This window comes from Macaca thibetana, chromosome 3, assembly GCF_024542745.1.
Source record: "Macaca thibetana thibetana isolate TM-01 chromosome 3, ASM2454274v1, whole genome shotgun sequence".
NCBI classification, from domain to species: Eukaryota; Metazoa; Chordata; class Mammalia; order Primates; family Cercopithecidae; genus Macaca; species Macaca thibetana.
In genome coordinates this window covers 159,291,204-159,315,410 of record NC_065580.1, presented here as the reverse complement: position 1 = coordinate 159,315,410, position 24,207 = coordinate 159,291,204, and the positions used below count along the sequence as shown (strand labels likewise).

The following is a 24,207-nucleotide window of genomic DNA, read 5'->3' as shown; positions in this document are numbered from 1 at the left end:
CCTACATTTTTAAAAGAGTCTTTGTCTTTTAGGACCACATACTGAAATATTTGCAGATGAAATGATGTGATTCTGGTGGGCAGCCAGTGAGCGGGGATACAGAGGAAGCATGTTTGACCCTGAATTGATAATCACTGGAGCAGAAGGACGGGGACACGGGGGGGTGAGTGATACTACTGGGTCTGTTTTTGTGTAAGTCTGATAGGTTCCATCAAAAGAAGTGTAAAATAACCAAAAGGCTTAGCGGGGACTCATCCTTGCGGGCACGTTTGCCGAGGTGTAGGCAAATGCTGCCTCCCGCAGTTGCATAATCGCCGGGGGTAAATGTGGAAGTTCGTCAATCAGCAAGGCCGTAGTGGGGGCTGACTGGCAGCAAGCCCAGCGCTGCGTGGCTGTCATCTTGCCTCGAGGCCCATTTGCCCTCTATAAATAACCGTCTATATGAATGCTTTACTATTTTAACACACATGGGCCACAGCTGCTGAGCACGTTTGTTTACGTAGCTATGAAACCTTCTGTAAACACCACTATCTCAAAATCGCCCATGTGCCAGGAACATAAACGGCCCCCTTTAAAAATATATCTGCAGATGAGACACAGCCAACTCCTGGATGTCTGAGTGGCTGGTGTCAGAATTTTCCAGGGTTTGATTCATTTTCAAAAATAGAACCACATGACTGGAAGGTTCTTAAAGGTCACCTGGCATGTCCCTCTGACTTGAGGCGGGACCGGGCCAAAGCCATTCCTAAGGGATGCGGGGCTGTTCTGCCTGGGTGTGGGGCCATCTTTTGTGCAGTCCCTTTGAGGCCATGAAAGGGGGGCTCACTTCCAGCCTTCAAGGAGCCCACTTTCATTTTCTAAAAATGGAACCTGACCCTGCAATGCGGCTGGCGTTGGAAGGCAGTGCATCCACAGAGCACCACTCGCCTGCACAGGGCCTGAGCTCCCAGCAGACGGAAGGACCCAGGTGGCCTCCTGCGGGATAACTCGGATCTCCGGAAAACACCACGTTAGGATCATCCTGTGCCCAGGATGCCTGCTTCCTATCAGGGAAGAGGGCACCGCGTGAAGGTGGCCACGTGGGCCTCCCCCGCTCCCTGGAAGAGGCCTGCTCGTGGAGACCACTGAGCACAGCAGGTTAAGGTCAACTGCGACATTTTTGAAAGAAGTGATGAGCGCAGGGGAAGCTGTTTTGTGTTAGCTTGCTATTATCACGGCTCCTGATTTCCAGTCCAGCACTACGATGAATAATTAGATCCCTGTGAATTTGTTTTCCTCGAGTGTGCATTTGGTCCACTTTTTTTTTTTCCTGTGGTTTTGAGAGATTGAAGCATTTTTCTCCCCTAAGGGCCTGTTTAATGCCCATAAATCCTAATTGAGCTTTTCATTCACAAACAGTATCCTGCTGAAACGTAAGAGATCAGCTGTACTAGGGGTACTGAGTTGTACGATTCCTCTGAGGAAAAGACCAAGACACATTCAGTTTCCAGACACCTCTAGAACTTTCTAGAACCGCCAGCCCCCCAAGTCTAGGAAGTAGAAAACTATTTTTTAAAAGAAAATGAGTAGGATTTGCCTTTTTCCAGGGAGTGGGGTGAACATTTGGATTGGTTTTGCTGGTAATTACTCAGATTTCTCTTGAAAGCTGTGGAAAGGCCATAAGGTGCTCAGAGGCAAGTATCACTGTTAATTACCAAGAAAACCATGTTCCTCCTTTGGAAAGGCTCACTTATTACCAGCTGTCATCAGAAAGACAGGGCCTGCCCCAGGGAGAATTCCGACTCAGGGACATCACAAAGATAATTTGCGTATTCCAGATTCATTTATTTTACAGAGATTGGGCTTTGGTTTGAGGGAACACAAAGCTTAACTCCCACAATTTAAAGCTCAGATTAGCATCAGTAACCACAGGGTACATCTCCAGTGGTTTTTGCTTCTTGAGCTTGGAGAGACTGCCCTCTCTCACGTCCTCTTGGGGGAATTTATGGTGAAAAGCGAAAAGAAAAACTGCATCCTGAGTGGTCAGTAGATAGTGTCAGAGGCTGTAGCTCTGTGGCCGCTAGGGGGATCCAGAGTCCCTGTGCTCGGCTGAGGTTGGGGAAGTTTCTGGTCTGTAGGAAAGTGACAGCTCCCTGTTTGAATTATTTCTCCTCCCTCCTCCCCAGGCTCCCCTCCTCCTCTCTCTCTCCTCCCTTTCTCTTCCCTCCCTCCTCCCCAGCCTCCCCTCCTCCTCTCTCCTCCCCTTCTCTTCCTGTCCTTTCTCCCCGCCCTGACTTCCATTCTCCTCCCTCCTATCTCCTTCCCTCCTCCCCTTTTCCTCCTCCCCTGCCCTCCCTTCTACTTCTCCCTTCTATCTCCCTTCCTCCTCCCCTCCCCTCCACCTAACTATTGCCTCACAAATGCACCCCTAAATCAGGCTCAAAGTACAGCTCCTGTTAACACCTGGAGCACTTATGTCTTATTTCGCAACAGTGACTTTTGTTATTCTTTAAAGTTACTTTCCCATTAGGTTCCTGCGCCTTGTGTTCCATGAAAAGGCGACCGCTCCCACCATTGAGCTCCATGCAAAGCCCTCTACTCACGTTTTCACTGTTTGCTGCATTTAAAAACCCTATAGCAAAAGTTTCACACCACCACCGTAAGAGAAATTTGTTAAAGGTTGTGACCTTGCCTGTTGGGTACAGGGAGGTAGAAACGTGGGACCAGTGACTTTTCCCTAAAAGGGATCACGGCATTAAGTTACTTGTCACAGGTTGATGAAGAACCTGGGGCCAGCCTGCTGGTCATGCAATTTCAGACAATATAAACCACCCGAATCTCAAGCTGAAGACTTAAAAGCACAAAAGGGCTGATGGTATCAGGAAAAAGGACCCCAAAGACACCATTACTACCTCAAAGAACAATAAAGGCCTTAATGAATTAGGGTTCTGGTTTATACTTTCCCTGTGAGGCACTATGGTTATCTTGAGTCATAGCTGATGGCTCTGTTTTGGGGGATGTTACATACAAACATGGGCAGAACCTGCTTTGCTGTTGGGATGTGTAATGTGCAAATTTCAGATATGAGCGAAGACGTCAGTAAAAACAGACCATTTTCTCTATTTCCTGAACAGATCATCTTCCCTAAAACATCCCAGTGATAAGCCATTAACAAGAGGGCCGGCGGGATTAAGATGAATGGATCTTCAACTTTTTTCTTTTCTGCTAGAGTTACTTACTTGTCTGCAACTTTATACTTACTGGGGGTTCGGCAGGTCAAGTGTGGAGAGATACTAGGCACGCACTTCATACAAAAGAGAAACCAATGCCAAGGGCCTTATAAATGACTCTCAAAGAATGGGTGAAATTGCATTTTTATTAAAGCAGTTTGTCAGGCTTCCTTTGAAAGACTTAACTTCTTCCTCCTAACTTGGTAATAAATAACCTCAAGTATTTAAATTAGCAGTGTTTTAAGGCCATTTAAAACGTGCTTTAGAGACAGATCAGATTTTAACTTAGGTAAATATTTGGAGACTTAAAATATGTTACATGGTGATTTTTCATTGTTCATTAATTTATTTTCCAAAGGGCTTTTAAAAACTAAATGGTTAGGCTTCTTGGCGGATATACTTCAGGTGAGACACGTAGGCATACTATGTCATGAAGCAAGAGGATGTTGTCAATATTGCATGAGGTTTAGTATTCTAGATCTTGTAATAGATAAGAACATCAGGTCCAGTTTAAAATGAGCATCTATCCCACAGCCATCCCAGGATGGAACACATCTTACCTGTGGCTTCCACCATTCCTTCTAGGATGACCACAATTTCCAGTTCCTCTTTGGGCAGCTGGGCTTTGGAGATCTCCCAGAAAGGACTCTGCTGATTAATTTCATGGCTAATGATCAGCGGTGACACCAGAAACAGACGGTCATCCCCCGTGTAATACCCTACGTTGATATCCGTCTGATTCAACGGGATGAACTCCCCCTCCGAGGTCTGTTTGGATTTGATCAACTTGGCTCTGATGGAAGCCTCCACAATGTGGGAATTCCTAAGGTCCCCTACCCGGAACATCAGGCACAGTTTCCCATCCCGCATGGAGATCACTGCATGGGTGGAAAAGACCAGGGTCTCTGCCCTCTTCTTGGGTTGAGAGATTTTTACAAACATGCATCCCACCATGAATGCATTGACAATGGACCCCAACACAGATTGGATTAAGAGGAGAATAATTCCCTCTGGGCATTTATCCGTGATGACCCGGTAGCCATAACCAATGGTGGTTTCTGTCTCTATTGAGAATAAAAAAGCAGAGACGAACCCGTTGAGGTTGGTAACACAAGGAGTCCAGGAGGGGTCCTCTATGTGGTCCATATCTCCCCGGATGTACGCGATCAACCACCAGATCATTCCAAAAAAGAGCCAGGTCACTGTGTAAACCATGACGAAAATCAACAGGTTGAATCTCCACTTCAGGTCGACTAAGGTGGTGAAGATATCAGTCAGGTAGCGATAGGTCTCCCTCACATTGCCATGATGAACGTTGCATTTTCCATCTTTCCTCACATACCTCTGGATTTTCCTTTTGGTCCGGTCTCGGCTGATGTGTCTCGGCAGGTCATCCCTGGCCTGCTTAGGCAACTTTGGCTGGTGAATGGCCACTGGGCTCTCGACATCCTGATCCATGGAGTCACCCTCCAGGACGTTAGCTGGTGGTTTGGAGAAAAGAAAAGAAACACTGAATGAAAGGCTGGCTCTTTGAGGACAATGGAACGGCACACTTTGTATGGGCTGGTGAAACCAAATACCATTTGTGTAGCTATAAACAAAGTAGACAAAGCCATTTTTATTCCACACCATCTGGATAGGCCTCTAGTTGACTTGGACTTCTGTGCTCTTCGATCTAGTTTGTGTAAGTACTTCACCATCCTGCCCACCAGGATGGAGCTTATTGCTGCAAAATTGTGTCCCTGCCAGCAGGTTCTACTGAGTCAGCTCTTACAGAGGGATGCCTCCCAACTCTGTCTGAGATGCTGTGGCATGGGAGAGACAGTAAGCTCAGAATGAAGGAGTCCTCTTTAGATTCAGTCTTAGCTCTACTACTTAGCAACTCTTAGTGGGCTCTTAGCCATGATATCTGTTATGGACTGTATTGTGTCCCTACCAACCATATAGGGCTTGAGCCCCAACCCCTAAGGTGACTGTATTTGGAGATAAGGCCTTTAAGGAGATAGTTAAAGGTTAAATGAGACTATAAGGTTTGGGCTCCAATCTAGTAGGACTGGTGTCCTTACGAGAAGGGGAAGAGATACCAGCGGTGCACACAAACAGAGGAAAAGCCATATGAGACACAGGGAGAAGGTGGTCATCTGCAAGCCAAGGAGAGAGGGCTCCCAGAAACTAACCCTGCCAACACCTTGATCTTGGACTCCCGCCTCCAGAACAACGAGAAAATAAATGTTGTTTAAACCACCCAGTCTGTGATATTCTATTATGGCAGCCTGAACTGACTTACAACACACTATCCAAATTCATAAGCGTCAGTTTCCTCATTTACAAAATGACCATGATACCCACCTCAGTGTTATAAGGTTAAACAAAACCATGTATGTGTTCTGTGCCTGCATGTAACAGACTTGCAATCAATTTCTTTTTATAATAAATTTTTCCCTTGTCACTTTCCTTATGTTTAGGGCAAGCATCTTGAACAAGCTCTTTGAACTGTTGGCCAAATTTCAGGGTTTAGAAAACATTTTTGGTTTTTGTTGGTAAGTATGCATGCATTGTACTTTAATGGTTGATTCAATGCCAAGGTTAAAAAAAAAAAAGGGTGGGGAAATGTTCTCTCTCTCTGTGCCTACAAATTTGATTTGGTTTCTGCCTCCTCTACCTTCAACATCTGTAATTTTAGCTTGTGGTTATGTTCCTTCTTTTAAAAAAGTTTTAAAATTACTATTTTAGAGATAGGGTCTCACTCTGTCACCCAGGCTGGAATGTAGTGGCACCATCATAGCTCACTGCAGTCTCGATCTCCTGGGTTCAAGTGATCCTCCCACCTCAGCCTCCTGAGTAGGCACAGGAGGCACAGGCTTATGCCACTATGCCTGGCCAATTATTTTTATTTTCATGGAGATGGGGGTCTCACTATATTGCTCAGGCTGGTCTTGAACTCCTGATCTCAAGTCATCCTTACGCTTTGGCCTCCCAAAACGCTGGAATTACAAGCATGAGGCACCATGTCTGGTTACGTTCTTTCTTATGATTAACACATTGGTTCACTCATTAGTTAATAATGCATTAGGAAAGCTCTCCTAAAACTTGAGTGCAGGGGAATTTTGGAACTGATTCTGCTGTTTAAAAGCATATAATCCACTTATGAAATTATTTATTTGGCCAGAAATACTAAAGTCTTCCGAAAGTTTGGTAAGAAATTTCTTTCTCCAGACTTAAATTCTGTGTCCTTTGACTCTGCCATGTGTTTCCTTTGTGGACATCCTGTTTTTATCTTGGTTAAAGGAGAAATATCATCTGTCAACAAACCATCATTTATCTGAATGAGAACATAGCCAGAGATGGGATTTGAGTGCCACCAACCTAACTTATGAGTTAACTTTGCTCATGGATGATCAGTTGCCTTAAAAATCAGTCCCCTGGATCTGTTTTTATGTTTCAGCCTCAGGAAGAGACAGCATCTGTTCTGCAGAGCCTACTCTCCAGTCTGACAGCTTTGACTTTCAGATGATCGCCCTCAATAATCCTTCATTGAGAATAAGAAAAGTCCTTCATTTGTAAGAAAATTTGCTTTTTTCCCTTTCTTAGAACAAATACCAGGACAGATGTTGATGGGAGGGCTGAAGGTGAGGTGGGTGTGCGGATGGAGGGAGAGGCCATGTCCTGCTCACTGGAGGTGGGGTGGGATTTGTGGAGGGAGACAGGGGCCATGTCCTGCTCACTGGAGGTGGGGTGGGTGTATGGATGGAGGCAGAGGCCATGTCCTGCTCACTGGAGGTGGGTTGGGATGTGTGGAGGGAGGCAGAGGCCATGTCCTGCTCACTGCCACTACCCCCTACATGGCAGGGTATTCTTGTCCTTGCATGGTCAACTCCGAGCTCTCACTGCTAATTTTTTTGTGCTGAGTGGAAGTCCCTAAATATGACTTTATATGGAATAGTGTCTGGGCTCAAACTCTGCCTGGCTGGGGAGACCTTGTCTGCAGAGTCCTGTGAAGGCTCCAGCAGGCCTGGTGTATATCCCACGTTGGCTGCTGGGAGGCTGCCCAAATGTGCAAAGCCACCCTAAGCTCTTGTCTTTCTGAGTCCTTAAGTGGAAGAAGAGGGTTTGTCAAATTAGCTGATTCTCAAGTCTTCAGTGATACTTCATACTTTAAAACTGTTATGAAGGAAATTTATTCCTGCCTCCCCCCCTATCCCCAATTTGTAGGCTTTATCCTTTTTCTACTAAACTGCAAACCCCCAGCTCCAGGCAATTATCTTGACCCCTGGAAGAACCTGTCTTGAAAGGTTAATGAATGAGTAGTGATCAGTGCTCTGGAAAGTCTGGGGGGATATCTGTTGCTTCCCTAAAATCCAGTTTCTCACCAGGGCTGGACCACATTTCCCATCCTCTTTGCATTGAGGTGTTGGCCATGGTGATTGAGTCTTGGCCCATCTGGACTTGAGTGTGTCTTCCTGGGCCATTGTCCTAAATAGCGGATGTGTCCCCTCCTTATGCCTTTGCCCCTTCTGTGGGGCACAATGAAGTCGAGAGGTGAAGGAGCCTGGGTCCCAAGTCATGGGTGGAGAGCTGCTATCTGTCTAGAAACAAGGAAAGCAATGATTGTGTTTGACCCATTATATATTTTGCATCTGTTTTTAAATTGAGCCTTATCTCTAATATTATGGGCAGAAATATATGACACCTATAAGCAGAAGAGTGGTCAGGGGGAATGGTTGTGGGAAAGAGCAAAGACAGAGAAGAGGAAGCTGAAGATTAATGTTTGGGTTTAGTGTTTGGGGTTAATTAAATGCTTGTGTTTGGTATTGGGGGAAAAATGTAATGCAATGCTATTTCATTGCCTTTAAAAACCAATAAAAATTAAACACTGCATGTTCTCACTCATAGATGGGAGTTGAACAATGAGAACACCTGGACACAGGGCAGGGAACATCACACACTGGGGCCTGTTGGGGGTCAGGGGGCTGGGGGAGGGATAGCATTAAGGGAAATACCTAATGGAAACGACGAGTTGATGGGTGCAGCAAACCAACATGGCACATGTATACCTATGTAACAAACCTGCACGTTGTGCACATGTACCCTAGATCTTAAAGTATAATAACAATAAAATGCAATAACAATGGGAAACAAAAATTTAAAAACAAACAGAAAAAGCCAAACCTCCCTGGTAGTGTGTTTGGAAGGTGGGTGCCTCACAGGTGAGGCTGTGGGTGCAGGCCAGGCGCATCCATGGGGAGATGGGGAGGGAAGGCTGGGCCTTGCATCATGGCAGCTGGTGGGATGAACAGGCATGGAGTTGAGAGAAACCAAAAAAGCCAAGGAAATATGAGAGTTCTGGGAGAGAAGAGCCTGAAGGAGGAGCCCCAAGGGGCCAGGAAGGGCACAGTCAGAGAGGAGGAGAGGGTGTGGGGCATGGGGTGGATGAGAGCGAGAGAGGGGCCAGGGCCTCGGGGCTGTGTCCAGAGTCATCACAGGGAATGGGGCTAGGGAGAGAGGATGAGTCCAGGTCTGAGCAGGGAGTGGCGGCCCAGCACTCATGGGCACGCATGTGGATGTTGCAGGGTAAATATAGAAGGAAATGGTGATCACGTTTTGTAACGTTTCTTTCTTTCTCGGAATCCCAGGTATGAATTTGAGTGGGGGATCTAAATCGCATCTCCAGAAGCATTTTGAGCTGCTCTGTAGGGCAAGTTGCAGCTGTGGTTGGGAAAGCAGACATTTCTCCCATGTTCCTGCTCAGCTGATGACACAGGCAAGTTCTTACCACCAAGGATAATGTAGAGGGGGTACACCCTCTGCTAACCATGAAATGCTGCACAAATGTGCAAAGGGACCCAAGGAATGGCTCTGGGAACTTTGACGATTTACTTGACTTTGAGAGTAGCTTTTCAGGATTTTGGCTCACAGTAAATGTGGGCCTGTGTGAAGGTCAGTTTTTCTCCTCCTCTCTTTTCTTTCTCTTTCTCTTTTAGAAAAATTATCAATTTACATGGAACTAGCTAAGGTACAAAATAGCCTTATATTGAAATTTAATCTGAAAGAATTAATAACACATGACAGAGCCACAGCTGGGTGAAGCCTTGTCCTCCGAATCAGTGGGATTGTGTTGTTGCAATTCAGGTACAGCTCTTGTTGCAGGGAAGGCTGCCCTGGTGGCCCTGGTCTGTAGGAGATGTTTCTTACATTTCAAATTGTATATGAATTTTGCAGGTGAAACTTCCAGTATCCAAGAAAACATTCCAAAAGTACTTTGAGACTTTTTAATGTCATGGGGAAAACCTAGTTGAGAAAAACAGGATAGACCTCAAATGTACCTGGAAAGTCAAAGATTGGAAGGAAATACACCAGATGTGAATGTTAATAGGGCAATTTTGGGTGGTGGGTTTATGGGTACTTTTAAATTTTCTAGAATAAATTTATATTACTTTTATAATTAAAAAAACAAATTGCCAAATAACACATCAAGACACTCTTTTGATATCTGATTTAAGAAAGGTATCTTAAATTTAAGATACCTTTAAAGTGTCTCGATGTGTTGTTTGGCAATTTAGAGTGGTCGTCGACCAACCTCCCCAACAGCACTTGGGTTTTCCTGTTGAGAGGGAGAACTGAGAGACAGCACTAGCTGGATTTCCTAGGCCGACTCAGAATCCCTAAGCCTAGCTGGGAAGGTGACCACATCCACATTTAAACACAGGGCTTGCAACTTGGCTCACACCTGGCCAATCAGGTAGTAAAGAGAGCTCACTAAAATGCTAATTAGGCTAAACCAGGAGATAAAGAAATACCCAATCATCTATTGCCTGAGAGCACAGGGGGAGGGACGATGATCAGGATATAAACCCAGGCATTCAAGCCGGCAATGGCTACCCTCTTTGGATCCCCTCCCTTTCTATGGGAGCTCTGTTTTCACTCTATTAAATCTTGTGACTGAAAAAAAAAAAAAAAAAGAAATGTATCACACACAGAGTTAAATAATGATAAAGCACTTGATCTAAACGTATCCCATCCCATGTAGCTGACAATTTAGAAACTGAGACATTTGCTTAACCTGAATCCAAGAAAATCATAACTAAACCCTATAGGGTCCTTGTTGGGGGTATGAATTAGAAGGAAAAGTGAGAATGTATGCAAGTTTGAGGCGACTTGAGTGGGCCCTATAGGACAAGTCGAGTCAGCTATCCCTGTAACTGTCCAGGGGACTTTGAAGGAGGAGGGCATCCAGGAGGCCTGGGAGCTGGAGGGGCTGTCACAGCGAGCTAAGAAGAAAGGGACAGATGTCATCTTTCTCTTGGGTTTAACTAAGTGTCAGTTGTTCGGGCAGTGCCCTTAGTGACACAGAAGTGTGGTTTCTTCATTAAAAATCACCCCCAACTCACAGAAGGGAGAAAACATTTTCTAGTCATACATCTGATAAGGGATTAGGATCCAGAATATATAAAGAACTCTTACACCTTAACAAAAAAATAACCCGTTCAGAAATGGGCAAAGGACTTGAATAGACATCTCTCCAAAGAAGATATCCAAATGGCCAATAAGCAAATGGAAAGATATTCTTCATCACTAGTCATTAGAAAAATGCAAATCAAAGCCACAATGAGACACCACTTCGCATCTATTAGATAGTTATTATTTTAAAAAAAGAAAATAGCAAGTGTTGGCGGAATGTAGAGAAATTGGAATGCTGGTATATCACTGGTGGGAGTGTAAAATGGTACAGCTGCTATGAAAAACAGTATGTTAGTCCCTCAAAAAGTTAAACATAGAACTACCATGTAATCCAGCAATTGCACTTCTAGGAAACCCAAAGGGATTAAAAGCAGGGACTCAAACAGATACTTGCACACCAGTGTTCATACTAGCATTATCCATAGCAGTGAAATGGTGAATACAACTGTTACATCAAGAAATGAATGGCTAAACAAAATGTGGTATGTACATACAATGGACTATTACTCAGCCTTAAAAAGGAAGGAGATTCTGATGTATGCTACCACATGGGTGAACCTTGAAGACATTATTTAAATGAAATAAACCAGACACAGAAGGACGAATATACGGAAGGAAATTCTGATACAGTCTACAACATGGATGAACCTTGAAGACATTATTTAAATGAAATAAACCAGACACAAAATGACAAATACATATCTACTTATATGACAAACTTAGAACAGACAAATTCATACAGACAGAAAGTAGAATAGAGGCCACCAGGAGCTGGGGGAAGGGGGAAATGGACAGTTATTTCTTTGGGATGCTAAAAAAAACTTCTGGAAATGATGATGATGGTTGTGCAACATTGGGAATGCACTTAATGCCATTAAATTGGACACCTAAAAGCAGTTAAAATGGTAACTTTTATATTATGTATATTTTACCACAATTAAAAAAATGACTGACTCAAATAGTTTTTGTGATATTGACAGTCCCTAGATGATCCATCAGCTATGGCTCACTTCTCATCCCCTGAATTGAAATAATGTTGCAACTTTGTTCTAGCACTCTTTAGTAGAGAGGATGATTAAAAAAAAAAGTAAGACCTCTTGCCACGTGAAATCTATTACTAATCACCAAAAGGGCCTCATTTGAAACAGATTTCCTCTGGTTGGAAGTAAGCCGCAAGTTAAAACAATGTGAAAACAGAGATCAGAGAAAGGGGCACTGGGGAGGCTGTCAGCAGTATTACATTTAAATTTATCTTGGGTGTAGAGCAGGATGGGTTTGCCCAAAGTAATGGTAAGTATGTGCTTGCTTCCTGATGGACTAAGACTGGAATAGTGGGGACATCTGAAAAGCAAGCACAGGAAGTCCCAGCCAGAGTAATCAGGCAAGGGAAAGAAATAAAAGACATCCAGATAGGAAAAGAAGTAGTCAAATGATCTCTCTTTGCTGATAATATGATTCTATACCTAAAAAATGCTAAAGACTCTGCCATAAGGCTCCTGGAACTGATAAACAACTTCAGTAGAGTTTCAAGATGCAAAAATCAATGTACAAAAATCAGAGTCACTTCCATACACTAATAACGTTCAAGCTGGGAGCTGAATCAAGAATAAAATCCCACTTATAGTAGCTACACAAAAATAAAACACCTAGGAATATATCTAACCAAGGAGGTGAATGATCTCTACAAGAACTACAAAACACTGCTGAAAGAAATCAGAGATGACATAAATGGAAAAACATCCCATGCTCATGGACTGGAAGAATCAGTATCATTAAAATGGCCATATTGCCCAAAGCAATCTACAGATTCAATGCTCTTCCTATGAAACTACAAATGTCAGTTTTCACAGATTTATAAAAACTATTCTAAAATTCATATGGAACCAAAAAAGAACCTAAATAGCTAAAGCAATCCTAGGCAAAAAGTACAAAGCCAGAAGCATCATATTACCTGACTTCAGACTACGCTACAAGGCTACAGTAACCAAAACAGCATGGTACTGGTACAAAAACAGACACATAGACCAATTGAACAGAACAGAGAACTCAGCAATAAAGCCACATACCTATAGCCATCCAGTCTTTGACAAAGTCGACAAAAGTAAGCAGTGGGGAAAGGACTTTCTATTTAATCATAGTACTGGGATAGCTGGCTAGCCATGTGCAGAAGAATGAAATTGGATCCCTACCTTTCACCATATACAAAAGTTAACTCAATATAGATTAAAGGTTTAAATATAAGACTTCAAACTATAAGAATCCTAGAAGGAAACCTAGGAAACACCATTCTGGACATCAGCCTTGGGAAAGAATTTATGACTATGCCCCACGAAAACAATTGCAACAAATCAAAAGTTGATACACAGGCCCTAATTAAACTAAAGAGCCTCTGTACAACAAAATAAACTATCAACAGAGTAAACAGACCAACCAAGGTAATGGGAGGTAATATTTGCAAACTGCATCTGACTAAGGTATAATATCCAAAATCTAAAAGGAACTTTATTTAACAAGCAAAAAACAAATAACTCCATTAAAAAGTGGGCAACAGACATAAACAGATTTCTCAAAAGAAGACATACAAGCGGCCAACGAACGTACAAAAAATGTTCAACATCTCTGATCATCAGAGAAATGCAAATGAAAGCCGCAGTGAGATACCATTTCATACCAGTCAGAATGGCTATTATTAAAAAGTCAAAAAACAACAGCTGCTCGTGAGGCTGTGGAGAAAACGGAAACTTATATACTGTTGGTGGAAATATAAATTAGCCACCATGGAAAGCAGTTTGGAGATTTCTCAAAGAACTCAGAGCTGCCATTCAACCTAGCAATCCCATTACTGAGTATATTCCCAAAGGAAAAGAAATTCTTCTACTAAGAAGATATATGCATTTGTACGTTCATCACAGCATTATTCACAAATAGTAAAGATATGGAATCAACCTAGGTGCCCATTGTTGGTGGACTGGTTAAAGAAAATGTGGTACAATACACCATGGACTACTACACAGCCATGAAAAGAATGAAATCACATCCTTTGCAGCAACATGGATGTAGGTGGAAGTCATTCCCCCAAATGAATTAATGCAGGAACAAAAAACGAAATACTATATGTTCTCACTTATGAGTGGGAGCTAAACACTGAGGACTCATGAATGTAAAGACAGCATTGGTAGACACTGGGGACTACTAGAGGGGAGAGGGAGGGACGGGCACAAGGGTTGAAAAACTATTGGTACTCTGTTCACTAAATGCATGACAGACTGTCATACTCCAAACCTCAGCATCAAGTGATATGCCCATGTAACAATCCTGCACATGTACTCCTTGAATCTAAAATAAACATTGAATGACAGAAAACAAATAAAGAAAAGCAAGAACAGCATGTGTAAAAGTCATTAAAGGCATGAAACAGCTTTGGCTGGGAGTGGCCCAGATTCTGTGCTGCTGGTATGCGGTGTGCATGGAGGAAAGGAAGGGGAATGAGAAAAGAGAGGTGGATGAAGCCCAGGCCGGGCCCTGAAGTCCTCTGTGCAAGACTAAGGAGATTGGTTTTAAACTGAGGAGTGATGGGATTGAGTATTTTGAGTGTTTTAGAAAGATCTCTGAAGACATCCAGGCGAGCTTTCCTGTAGGCAACCAGGTGTGTGGGGCCAGAGCTGTGGGCGACCAGGACCTGGAGCAGATGCAGAGGAAGCATTTCTCAAGGGTATTATTCACTGCAGCCTGTGGGACAACTGATTGCCCTCCTGGAACAAAAATGATGAGTTTCATCCTTATTCCTTTTATTAGAATAAATTCCAAAGAGATTAAGGATTTAAAGGCAAAAAATAAAACTACAGAAGTATAAGATGTCTTTAAAAAAATAATTCTAAGATTTGGGTAGGCCTTTTTTTTTTAAACCGTGATAGAAATCCAGAAACTATTTTAAAAGAATATTTTGGGCAATGTAAAAATTGTAAATGTCTATTAAAAAAACAGGAAAAATATTTACAACACAACACATATATATTCCCAGTTTACAAAAGCAATAAATACCCCAACAGAAAAAAATGGTCAAAGGAAATAAATGAGGAGTTTCTGAGAGAGGGAATATGTATCACAAGGTCAGGAGTTCCAGACCAACCTGGCCAACATGGTGAAACCACGAGTACTGGGAGGTAGTGGATGCGATTTTATATGTAAGCCTAGCCAGCGCGGTGGCTCACACCTGTGATCCCAGCACTTTGGAAGGACAAGGGGGATGGATCACCTGAGGTCAGGAGTTCAACACCAGCCTGGCCAACAAGGTGAAATCCCGTCTCTACTAAAAATACAAAAATTAGCCAGGCATGGTGGCGGGCACCTGTAGTCCCAGCTACTTGGGAGGCTGAGGCAGGAGAATCGCTTGAACCCGGGAGGCAGAGGTTGTAGTGAGCCGAGATCACACCACTGAACTCCAGCCTGGGCAATAGAGTGAGACTCCGTCTCAAAAAAAAAAAAAAAAAAAAAAAAAGCCAGAAAACATATAAAAAGACTGTCCATCCATGGCAAAGGAAAGCAATACAAATAAGATAAATTTTGTTACCCTAAGATTGGCAAAGTTTTAAATATATGACAAATGAGTATGTGAAAGGTATGTGTTGGGAGAGGAAGTATAATTTCATACTTGTACGTATTATGTGTAATAGCACAGTCTTTCCGGAAAGTAGGGTAAGAGTAGGTATCACAATTTAGAAATGAACATTTCTGAATTGGACTGACAATTCAGGGTCATTTATTCTAAGGAATTAACATCACAAACATTCACAAATTGTATTCAGGGATGTAGTACAGCCTCTTTTATAATAGTGCAAAATCAGAAACTACCCAAATGTCTATCACCAGAACATTGGTTAAACATACTGCTGCAGATGCAGATATAATCAACAGAATGCCATGCAGTCATTAAAAATTATTTTTCAACATTTTGGGATCTTCAACTCTTTGCAAAGATTATATCTTTTCAGTGAGGCTTACATTTATTTATTTGTGTTTTTTTGAGATGGAGTTTCACTCTTGTCAGCCAGGCTGGAGTGCAATGGCATGATCTTAGCTCACTGCAACCTCTGCCTCCGGGTTCAAGCGATTCTCCTGCCTCAGCCTCCCAAGTGGCTGGGACTACAGGTACCTGCCACCATGCCTGGCTAATTTTTATATTTTTGGTAGAGAGGGGGTTTCACCATGTTGGCCAGGCTGGCATTGAACTCCTGACCTCAGGTGATCCGTCCCCCTTGTCCTCCCAAAGTGCTGGGATCACAGGTGTGAGCCACCGCGCTGGCCAGGCTTACATGTAAAATCTCATGCACTACCTCCCAGGACTCATGGTCATCCTTCCTTGTTTTACTGTTTTCTTTTTCTGTTGTGTTTTTCATCTTCCAATATGGTAGATGTTGTTCATTGTGTCCATTTTTAATTGTCTGTTGGCTCTTATCAGAAGGTATGTTCCAGGAGTGTAGGGATCTATTTCTGTTTTATTCACTGATAGAGCTCAGGCCCTGGAAAAAGCACCTGGTACATGGAGTAGGGCCACAGCACTTATTTATTGAATGAGTGGGTGTATGTTTACTGACCTGGCAAATTGTCCGTGCCACAGCATTAAGAGAAGAAACAGCATAAGAAACATATGGTCTACTTTGCAAATATTGCCATCTTACAGTAATGTGTGCATGTTTGTGAATGTGTGTGTGTGTAAAGAATGAATGTTCTCCAAAGTATAAACTTTGGTTAATCTGAGTTGTAAGTTTCTGTGGGTGTCTTTGCTTTCTCTTTTAATTTTTCTATTTTAAAATTTCCCCTAATATGCTTCTATCATCTAAAGAATCAGTAGGAAACAGAAATCTATTTCTATTTTGAATAACCAAAACAAATGCTGCACAGAGCTGCTGGGAGCTGTCCACTGGACTTGGCAATAGGGATTCGCTAGTGTTGTGGATCGAAGGGTTCCCCTCCAAAGTTCATATCTACCCCAAACCTCAGAAGGTGACCTTATATGGAAATAGGGTCTTTGCAGATATACATAAGGTAGGGGTCAAGATATGATCATATTGAATTAAGTTGGGACCTAAGTCCAATTAGATGTCCTCATAAGAGACAGAGCAGGATTCACAGAGACATAAAGAAGCCAGGTGAAGACGGAGGCAGAGCCTGAAGAGATGTGGTCTCAAGTCAAGGAACACCTGGAGCCAACAGAAGCTGGAAGAGGCTAGGACAGATTCCCCCTTTGAGCTTTTGGAGGGAGGATGGCCTGCTGACACCCCAACTTTGCACTCTGACCTCTAGAATTTTGAGAGGATAAGTCTCTCTTGTTTTAAGCTGCCCAGTTCGTGGTATTTGTTATGGCAGCCCCAGGAAACTAATACCAGGGGTGACTGTGGTGATAGTGGTGTTGGTGGAGTGGTGGGGTCTAAGGCAGAGTGCAGTGGGTTAAGGAGTGACTCACCTGTGAGGGAGTGAAGGATGGTGAGCATAGATGAAGTATTTAAAGGCAGAGAGAGCTGGAGGGGAGCTGGATGGAGTGAGGACTCGTGTGTGTGTGTGTGCATGGATGTGTGTGCATGTGTGCACATGTGTCATGGGTGTGTATGTGAACTGGGGGGAGTTTTGAATACTTTTACATGTTGAGAAGGAGACAAAGGGGTTTAGGCTGATATAAGGAAGAGGGATAGCTGGTGGAGTCAAGTGTTTGATGGAATAGAAGTCAAGACAAAATACTGCTGAGACCTCTGGTAGGAGGGTAGGCTCAAATGGAAAAAGTCACGAACTTCATCCCAGAGAGGTGGGGAAGATATGGGAGGAAGGGAGAAAGATAGGGGAGAAATAGGACCTTGGAGACAGTTCTCTTAGGGTTTGTGTCACAAAGAAGCCTCAAACTGGCTCATTTTTGAGGGTGAATTTCAAGAATGCTCTATTTCAGCTGATTCATTGAATTGAATCTGTATCTAGCAACAACAACAACAACAAACTGAACTCAGCATAATCACAGATCAAGCAAAGCTTTCTGCATCTTGACCGGTCATGAAAGGCATACATAAATGGCTATTTGTATACCCATGTTCATAGCAGCATTATTCACAGTGGCCAAAAGGTGGTAGCAATTCAAGTGTCCATCAACAGACAAATGGATAAACAAAATGTGTTCTATCCACACAGTGGAGTATTATTCAGCCTCGAAAAGGAAGAAAGTTCTAACACATGCTGCAACATGGGTGAAGCTTGGGGACATTATGCTCAGTGAAATAAGCCAGACACAAAAGGACAAGTACTATATGATTTCACTTATGTGAGGTTCCTAGAATAGCCAAATTCATAGAGACAAAGCAAAATGGTGATTGCCAGGGGCTGGAGTAGGGGGGATGGGGAGTGAATGTGTAATGGGGACACTTTCTGGTTTGGGAAGATGAAGAGTTCTGGGAATGGATGGTATTTCCATTTACCTTGAATGCAACATTGAAGCGTGTGCTAAAGAATCATTAAAATGATAAATTTTATGTTAGGGATATTTTACCACAATGAAAAGGAGATTGTGCTTAAACATGAAAAGCATAAACATATTTAAAATGAGAGATCAGCTTGTGACTGCATTCTTATCTTATTGCAGGAAGAGTTTACAAAGAGCTACAATGCTATAGCTCCAGACTGAGGAATGGTGGGACTTTGCCATCATATTGATTCCTGCAATCTCAGATTTATAACCAGTTAGTGATGCTTCTGGGTATGTGTGTGTGTGTGTATATATATATGTTTGAACTGCAAAGCAGATGTAGAGAAGAGCGTATGCAGAGAGATGCTTCCATTTTACAACCTAGACACATGCGAGAGATAATTCAGAGCTGTAGTTACAAGTGGCGCCAGAAGTTCAAAATCAATAGTTTCCTTTTGGTCCCTTGCCCTGATGCTTATCCTTTGGCCTAAGTCCTTATCTGAAGTCTTACCCGCCAGTGACTGGTGTTAACACTTGTCATTTTTGTCTGTGGTGTCATGTGAAGGTGAGCTGGTTCTGATTCGCTGTGTCCCTTGAGCTGTTGTGACTAGGGGAGACTATTCTAATCAGAATTCCAGGCAGACCAGAAAGTTTGAAGTCATAGGTGTATGTGGTAGAACAGATCCTACATCCCACGAGGACCTGGTGACAGCTTCTAAAGGGCAAACGGTCCTGTTAGCATTTTAGCTTGGGGACCCCACAATGTGAATTTAAATTTAGAATGTCTAGTACCCACTGCAAGGTCAAAGCACTGATGCTGGCTGCTCATGGCATATGGCTGGGTAAAATGTGCAATTTCATTGGTTAAAGGAGATAAATGCCAGGTCTTTCTGGGCTGGATAAAGGAGACAGATATTCAATACCCTGATTCTTCTTCTCTTTTGGCGGGGACAGGGTCTCACTCCGTCACCCAGGCTGGAGTGCAGTGGTGCGATCACAGCTAACTGCAGCCTCAACCTCTGGGCCCAAGCAATCCTCCCACCTCAGCCCCCTAAGTAGGTGGGACTATAAGCACGGGCCACCATGCCCAGCTCAGTTTTGTACTTTTTGTAGAGACAGGATCTTGCCATGATGCCCAGGCTGGTCGTGAACTCCTGAGCTCAAGCGATTCACCCACCTCGACCTCCCAAAGTGTTGGCATTACAGGCGTGGGCCACCGTGCCCAGCCCCTGATTCTTCTTTAAAGCGATTTCAAGAATCAGGACCGTCGACAGAACCATTAAGAACCTGCCATGACCATCATGTACAGCGATACAGGTTGTCCACTAACAAAGATGCCCAGATGAGGGGAGAAAGAGGGTGGAAACCTGGTCAATGCTTTCCCTGCCAAGACACATGCCCTTTCACAGGCCTGAGTCCACCCAGAGGAAAGGGCACTTGTGGTAATTTGCACAAAGGCACTGTATGGGCTAGCAGCAGTCCTGCAACCTCAGATGTCATTTACTTCATCCTCCTTTTTTTTTTTTTGGGTGAACACATGAAGAAAGTGAGGCCCAGGGAAGCCAACAGATTTGCCAGGAGACAGAGCTGAAGTGAGCTCCCAGACCTTGGGATCCTAGGCTGTCCTTTCCTCCTTCTGTGTTCTCTGAAGCAGTGGCTGCTTCAGGCTATTCTCTTGCCCAGGGACTGTGGAGTTGGTGGTTTCCTTCTGAGAGCAAGAAGACATCTATTGCTCCTGATTCTTCCAGCGTGGAGCCTGCCAGTCCTGGGGAATCCCAGCTCTGCTGCCCACCAGCCAAGGCACCTGCAGCCTTAAGTCTTCATATGCAAAATAGGGTGAAATGTCCACCTTGCTGGGTTGCTGGGAGAATGAAATGACATAATGCACATTGGGAGCCTGGTGACAAGGTGCTTGGCTATAGTGCCTGGTGGGCCTGGGTTGGAATCCTGTTCTCCCAACTCCAGTCTGCATGTATTTGTTCAGGCCACTTCTGCCTCAGAGTCTGTTTCCTCAACTGCATAATGAAAATAATAAGACCTACCTTGAAGAGTTCGAGTGAGAAAGAAAAAAATCCTGCAAGGATGGCACCTGGTCCACAGCAGCCATTGAACAAATGACAGCAATTATGATAGTGTCTGGGTCAAAGAAGGTACACAATTTGTAACTACAATAATCACTATTTTTATAAGCTCAACATTGTCCTGGAAACTGTGGGAAATCCAGAAATAATCTAAGAAACAGATGGGCAGACCCATCTGGAAGCTAAGAGCCTGCTTGGTAACACAAAACCTGCATAGTGCCCCATATCACTGTGCAGTTGCATTCCACACTGTGGACCCGAGATCAAGAATGTTCTAGTGCATCAGAGACAGAGGCCAACGGTGGCTGGACTAATTGGCAAAGGCATCACAAAGGAGGTGGGAAATTATTGTGGCTCTCAAGTGTGAAAGGGTGAAAGCCAACCCTTTCGCCAAGTACTGGGCGGGGCACAACAGCCCACATGGGGAGTACTGACCTATCTTACAGATGAGGCAGTGGAGGTGCATAGGGTTCAGTCACTTGCTGCAGCTTACATGTCTAATATACAGTGGAGATAAGAGATTGAACCCTCCTTCAAGTTGGTCCCATTTTGAAGCTTGTCTTCTTTCCTTTCTGCCATTGCAGATAGACGAGAGAAGTGTGTGTGTGTGTGTATGTGTGTGTGTGTGTGCGCCTGCAGGGGTGTACAAGGTGAGAAAAAGTGGCAACAAGAAGATTCGTGCCTCACTCCTGTGTTAATGGAGTAAATTACCCCAGTGGAGCAGAAGAAGTGGAAATAATGGAGTGAAAGATTTAAGGGGGTTGTGCTTGGGATATGGGTCAACACTAGAGAGAGGACGCTGGGGATGGAGGAGAAGGGATAAGGCTAATAGGGAAAAAAAGACCTTCTAAGATTTGATGGCAGATTAAGATCTGGTAAGTGGGAAGATCCTGGTGTCTTACAAAAATCATAAGTTGGGAAGGGGAACTGGCAGCTAGGGAATAGGATGAACATTTATTGAACACCTACTATGTGCCAGCATTGAGCTTTGTAGCTTCACATCTGTTTTCAGCTTTATTCTCTCCCCTTAATAAATCTGTGTGGTAGACAGCATCATTGATTTCAGAGAGGCTGGCTACCTTGCCCAAGGTTATGTAGCTGGAATTGGGTTTGGTCTCGGCTGGTTGCTCTAAGTCTAGGGCACTTTTTATTAACCAAACAGCACAGAAGCATGAAATACCCAAGGGTGCTGAGCAGATGGACGGGCTGTCTCAGAGGATAAGAGTGTAGAGCAACAATCAAGAATCGAGACCACCAGATACTCCAGGAAGCATCCACAGATAGTGCTCAGCAGGAACAGAGGGTGCAGGCAGTGAGAGGGGAGGAGAAGTTAGTGGGAATGAGGGGGCTCTGCTCATAGAAAGAGTCCAGGATGGGGAGGCCAAGATGGTGCATTCAGCAGAGGAGAGACCCTTCCGAGCACGGAAGGAAACTCCCGGAGAGCCTGAATAGGGTGGTCAGGATGGAAGTTGGACTGCAGGGGCAGCGGGTGATGATGGCTGAAGCTTCAAGACACACTCGTCTGTAGGTGAGGAAGGGAGATGGCAGAATGGCTGGGGAAAACAAGCATGACACCTAGTTTTCTAAATGAGGGAGGGGACGCAACCAGTAGAAATGAAGCAATGGGACATTCTGGAGGGAAAGCAAGAACAAGATCTCCCAGGGATTGGGAAGAAATAGAATGAAGGTCAAAGCATTGCCCTCCGAGAGAAGACGGGCCCCTCCCTGTCTGAGAGGACACAATGCCAGGCACAGCAGGGGGTGTGGGGCTGGCCAGACGGGTCCCCCCTGCTCAGAATGTGACAGCTGTTCCAGTCCTTCCAATGGACTGTGGTCATCTATCCTGGAGTGTCCATAAATTAGATGAGACTTTTCAGTCTTGAGGGGCAGAGAGAAGAAAGAAAGTGATTGCTTGGTTCACAAGACACCCTCTCTTAGATTCTAGAATTGCGGAAAGCCAAATCTTCTGAAAAGGTTGTGGGGAGCTTTAGAGTGAGGAATGGGGAAGCTATTTCAGAAGAACTAGTCTCTGTATGACTGATGGGCAGGACGTTTCCTCGTCAATTTTCTGGGGCAAGACCGATTTGGATTTTGCTTTGATTCCACCACGTCATGGGCTCTCACGACAGAGGAAAGAATAGTCAATCCAAACCCTCACATTAGCCGGAGTTCCAATTTTAGACAGATGTTCCAACCCACTTCCCACAAACCCGTTTCTGTTAAGAATTCTAGCAAGTGGAAAACTGAATTTCATTTTCTCTGCTGTCCCTCTCCTGGGGATGATAAAAACTGGGTTTTGAAGGAGAAAAAAGGGACCCAGGTAATTCATCCAGAGCAGTGACCACATAATTGAGGGTTAAGAACAAATTGATCCCCACAACTCAACACCTGTTGGGTAGCTCCACCTGGTACCAGCAAGAAAAGGGGGGGCTGGCAAGCAAGTGTTCAAGGGTATTTTCCCTGCTCTAACAAGGTATGTTTAATTTTACAAGAAAACTGTTATTTCCCTGCATCATTTTTCCTCTTGACTTCACCTTTAATGCACACTCTATAGGTGTCCTGTTGTTTAACTTTGTGCTTGCAGTTAAGTGTTAGCATTTTGAACAAATTAATGCTGACTTCCTCTTTTCCTATAAAGGCTGCACCCTCTGGATGTATTTCAGCGATTATACTAATTCCTGCATCAATAAAACAGAATTACTTTTACTTAAATGTGGCTTAAATTCCTGGCGATACTTGATTGGAATGCAAAAGGCCTATGTTTTGCACTTCATTGCATCTGTGTTGTTCTGGAGAAATCTGCTGTTGGTATTTCGGGGTCTTTTGAAGAGGAGTCTGCTCTCTGTAATCATTGCCATGTTTTATTTGAGCTCTCAGAGACGGGCATTTCCTTTGCCTGGGTTTTGTGGAGGAGAAATGCACTAACTAGATTTGGGTTTTCAAAGACTCAAGTCCTCAGATAATCACTTGGTACCTGATCTTTGGCCAGTGGCCAAACATCTCTGCATTTCAGCATCTTTTGTCTAGGGACTATTGGTCAACAGCTTATGCTACCAGCTTCTACCCTGAAAAATATTCACTTTTTAAGGACTTTTTAGGATCATTTTTTTTTTTTTTTTAGAATACAATTTTTTAGGATAAAATAAGAAATTTCTTTTAAAAGAAAGCTTGATGTGTCTTTGAATGGTCTACTATGCATTGAATAAATTGCATGTCCTTTTTCTAGAAAGCAAATGAAATAATTTTAGTCAAAAGGTTTCACAAGGTTTTAGCAGGTTTCAGTTGATGGGAGCGCAATGTCTCCCCTTATGGTCACATACACGATTGTGTTTTGTGAGTGTTGCATTTCCCCAGGTTTCAGAGAAGAAAATGATTCTTTTCCTCCATGGGTCAAACATGTAGGTGTAGTTCTTTTCAGCGTCTGCCTTCATTTCTCGGATAACTTGCTTTCCTGTGACCCCGGCACATGCGTTCCCTTCAAAATGGCCCTGGATTGAAGCAGGCCACCCGTTACCATTTAGCCCTAAATGAATGAGACGATATTCAGTCCCGCCGGCTTCATTATGAGCAGGTCTCTTGCATTTTAAGTGTTTTTCTCAATTTGTTTGAGTCATCCTCTTGTGTACCCCGAGGCTTTGAGGTACCAGAAGACAGAAGTCGAAATCTTTAGGGTAGATGTGGCCTCCTGGCTTTCTTTGTGTCAGGTTCAAGGAATATCATTTTTCTTCTCAAAAGGACTTCACTAGTGGGAGATACCAGCTGGTTTCTTTCCTGGTAGGGGTGGCTTGAAGATGCTCCCACTGGGGAGGAGTTGAGGGGCTTGTGGCTTTGTGCATGGATCTCTGCTCTTCCAGTCTGTGCAAAGTGGAGATTGTGCAGACCCTGAAACGTTCTACAGAGGAGAGCCCAGTCTAGGGGTTCTATAAAGGAGAGAGCACCAGTGAGGAATTCTTGGACACAATAGGCCCCCTCCAATCCCAGGAAGCCTCTATAAATGGATCTGTCTTAACAAAAA

General features: G+C 43.8%; 1 protein-coding gene across 1 annotated transcript in view; it reads right to left on the bottom strand.

The window, feature by feature from the left end:
* The window catches only part of KCNJ6 (potassium inwardly rectifying channel subfamily J member 6), a 318,296-nt gene that overhangs the window by 106,931 nt on the left and 187,158 nt on the right, over positions 1–24,207 (bottom strand). The window contains exon 3 of the mRNA XM_050784623.1: positions 3,770–4,690. Within this exon, the coding sequence (XP_050640580.1) occupies positions 3,770–4,690 (921 nt within the window). The remainder of the gene's footprint in view (positions 1–3,769; positions 4,691–24,207) is intronic.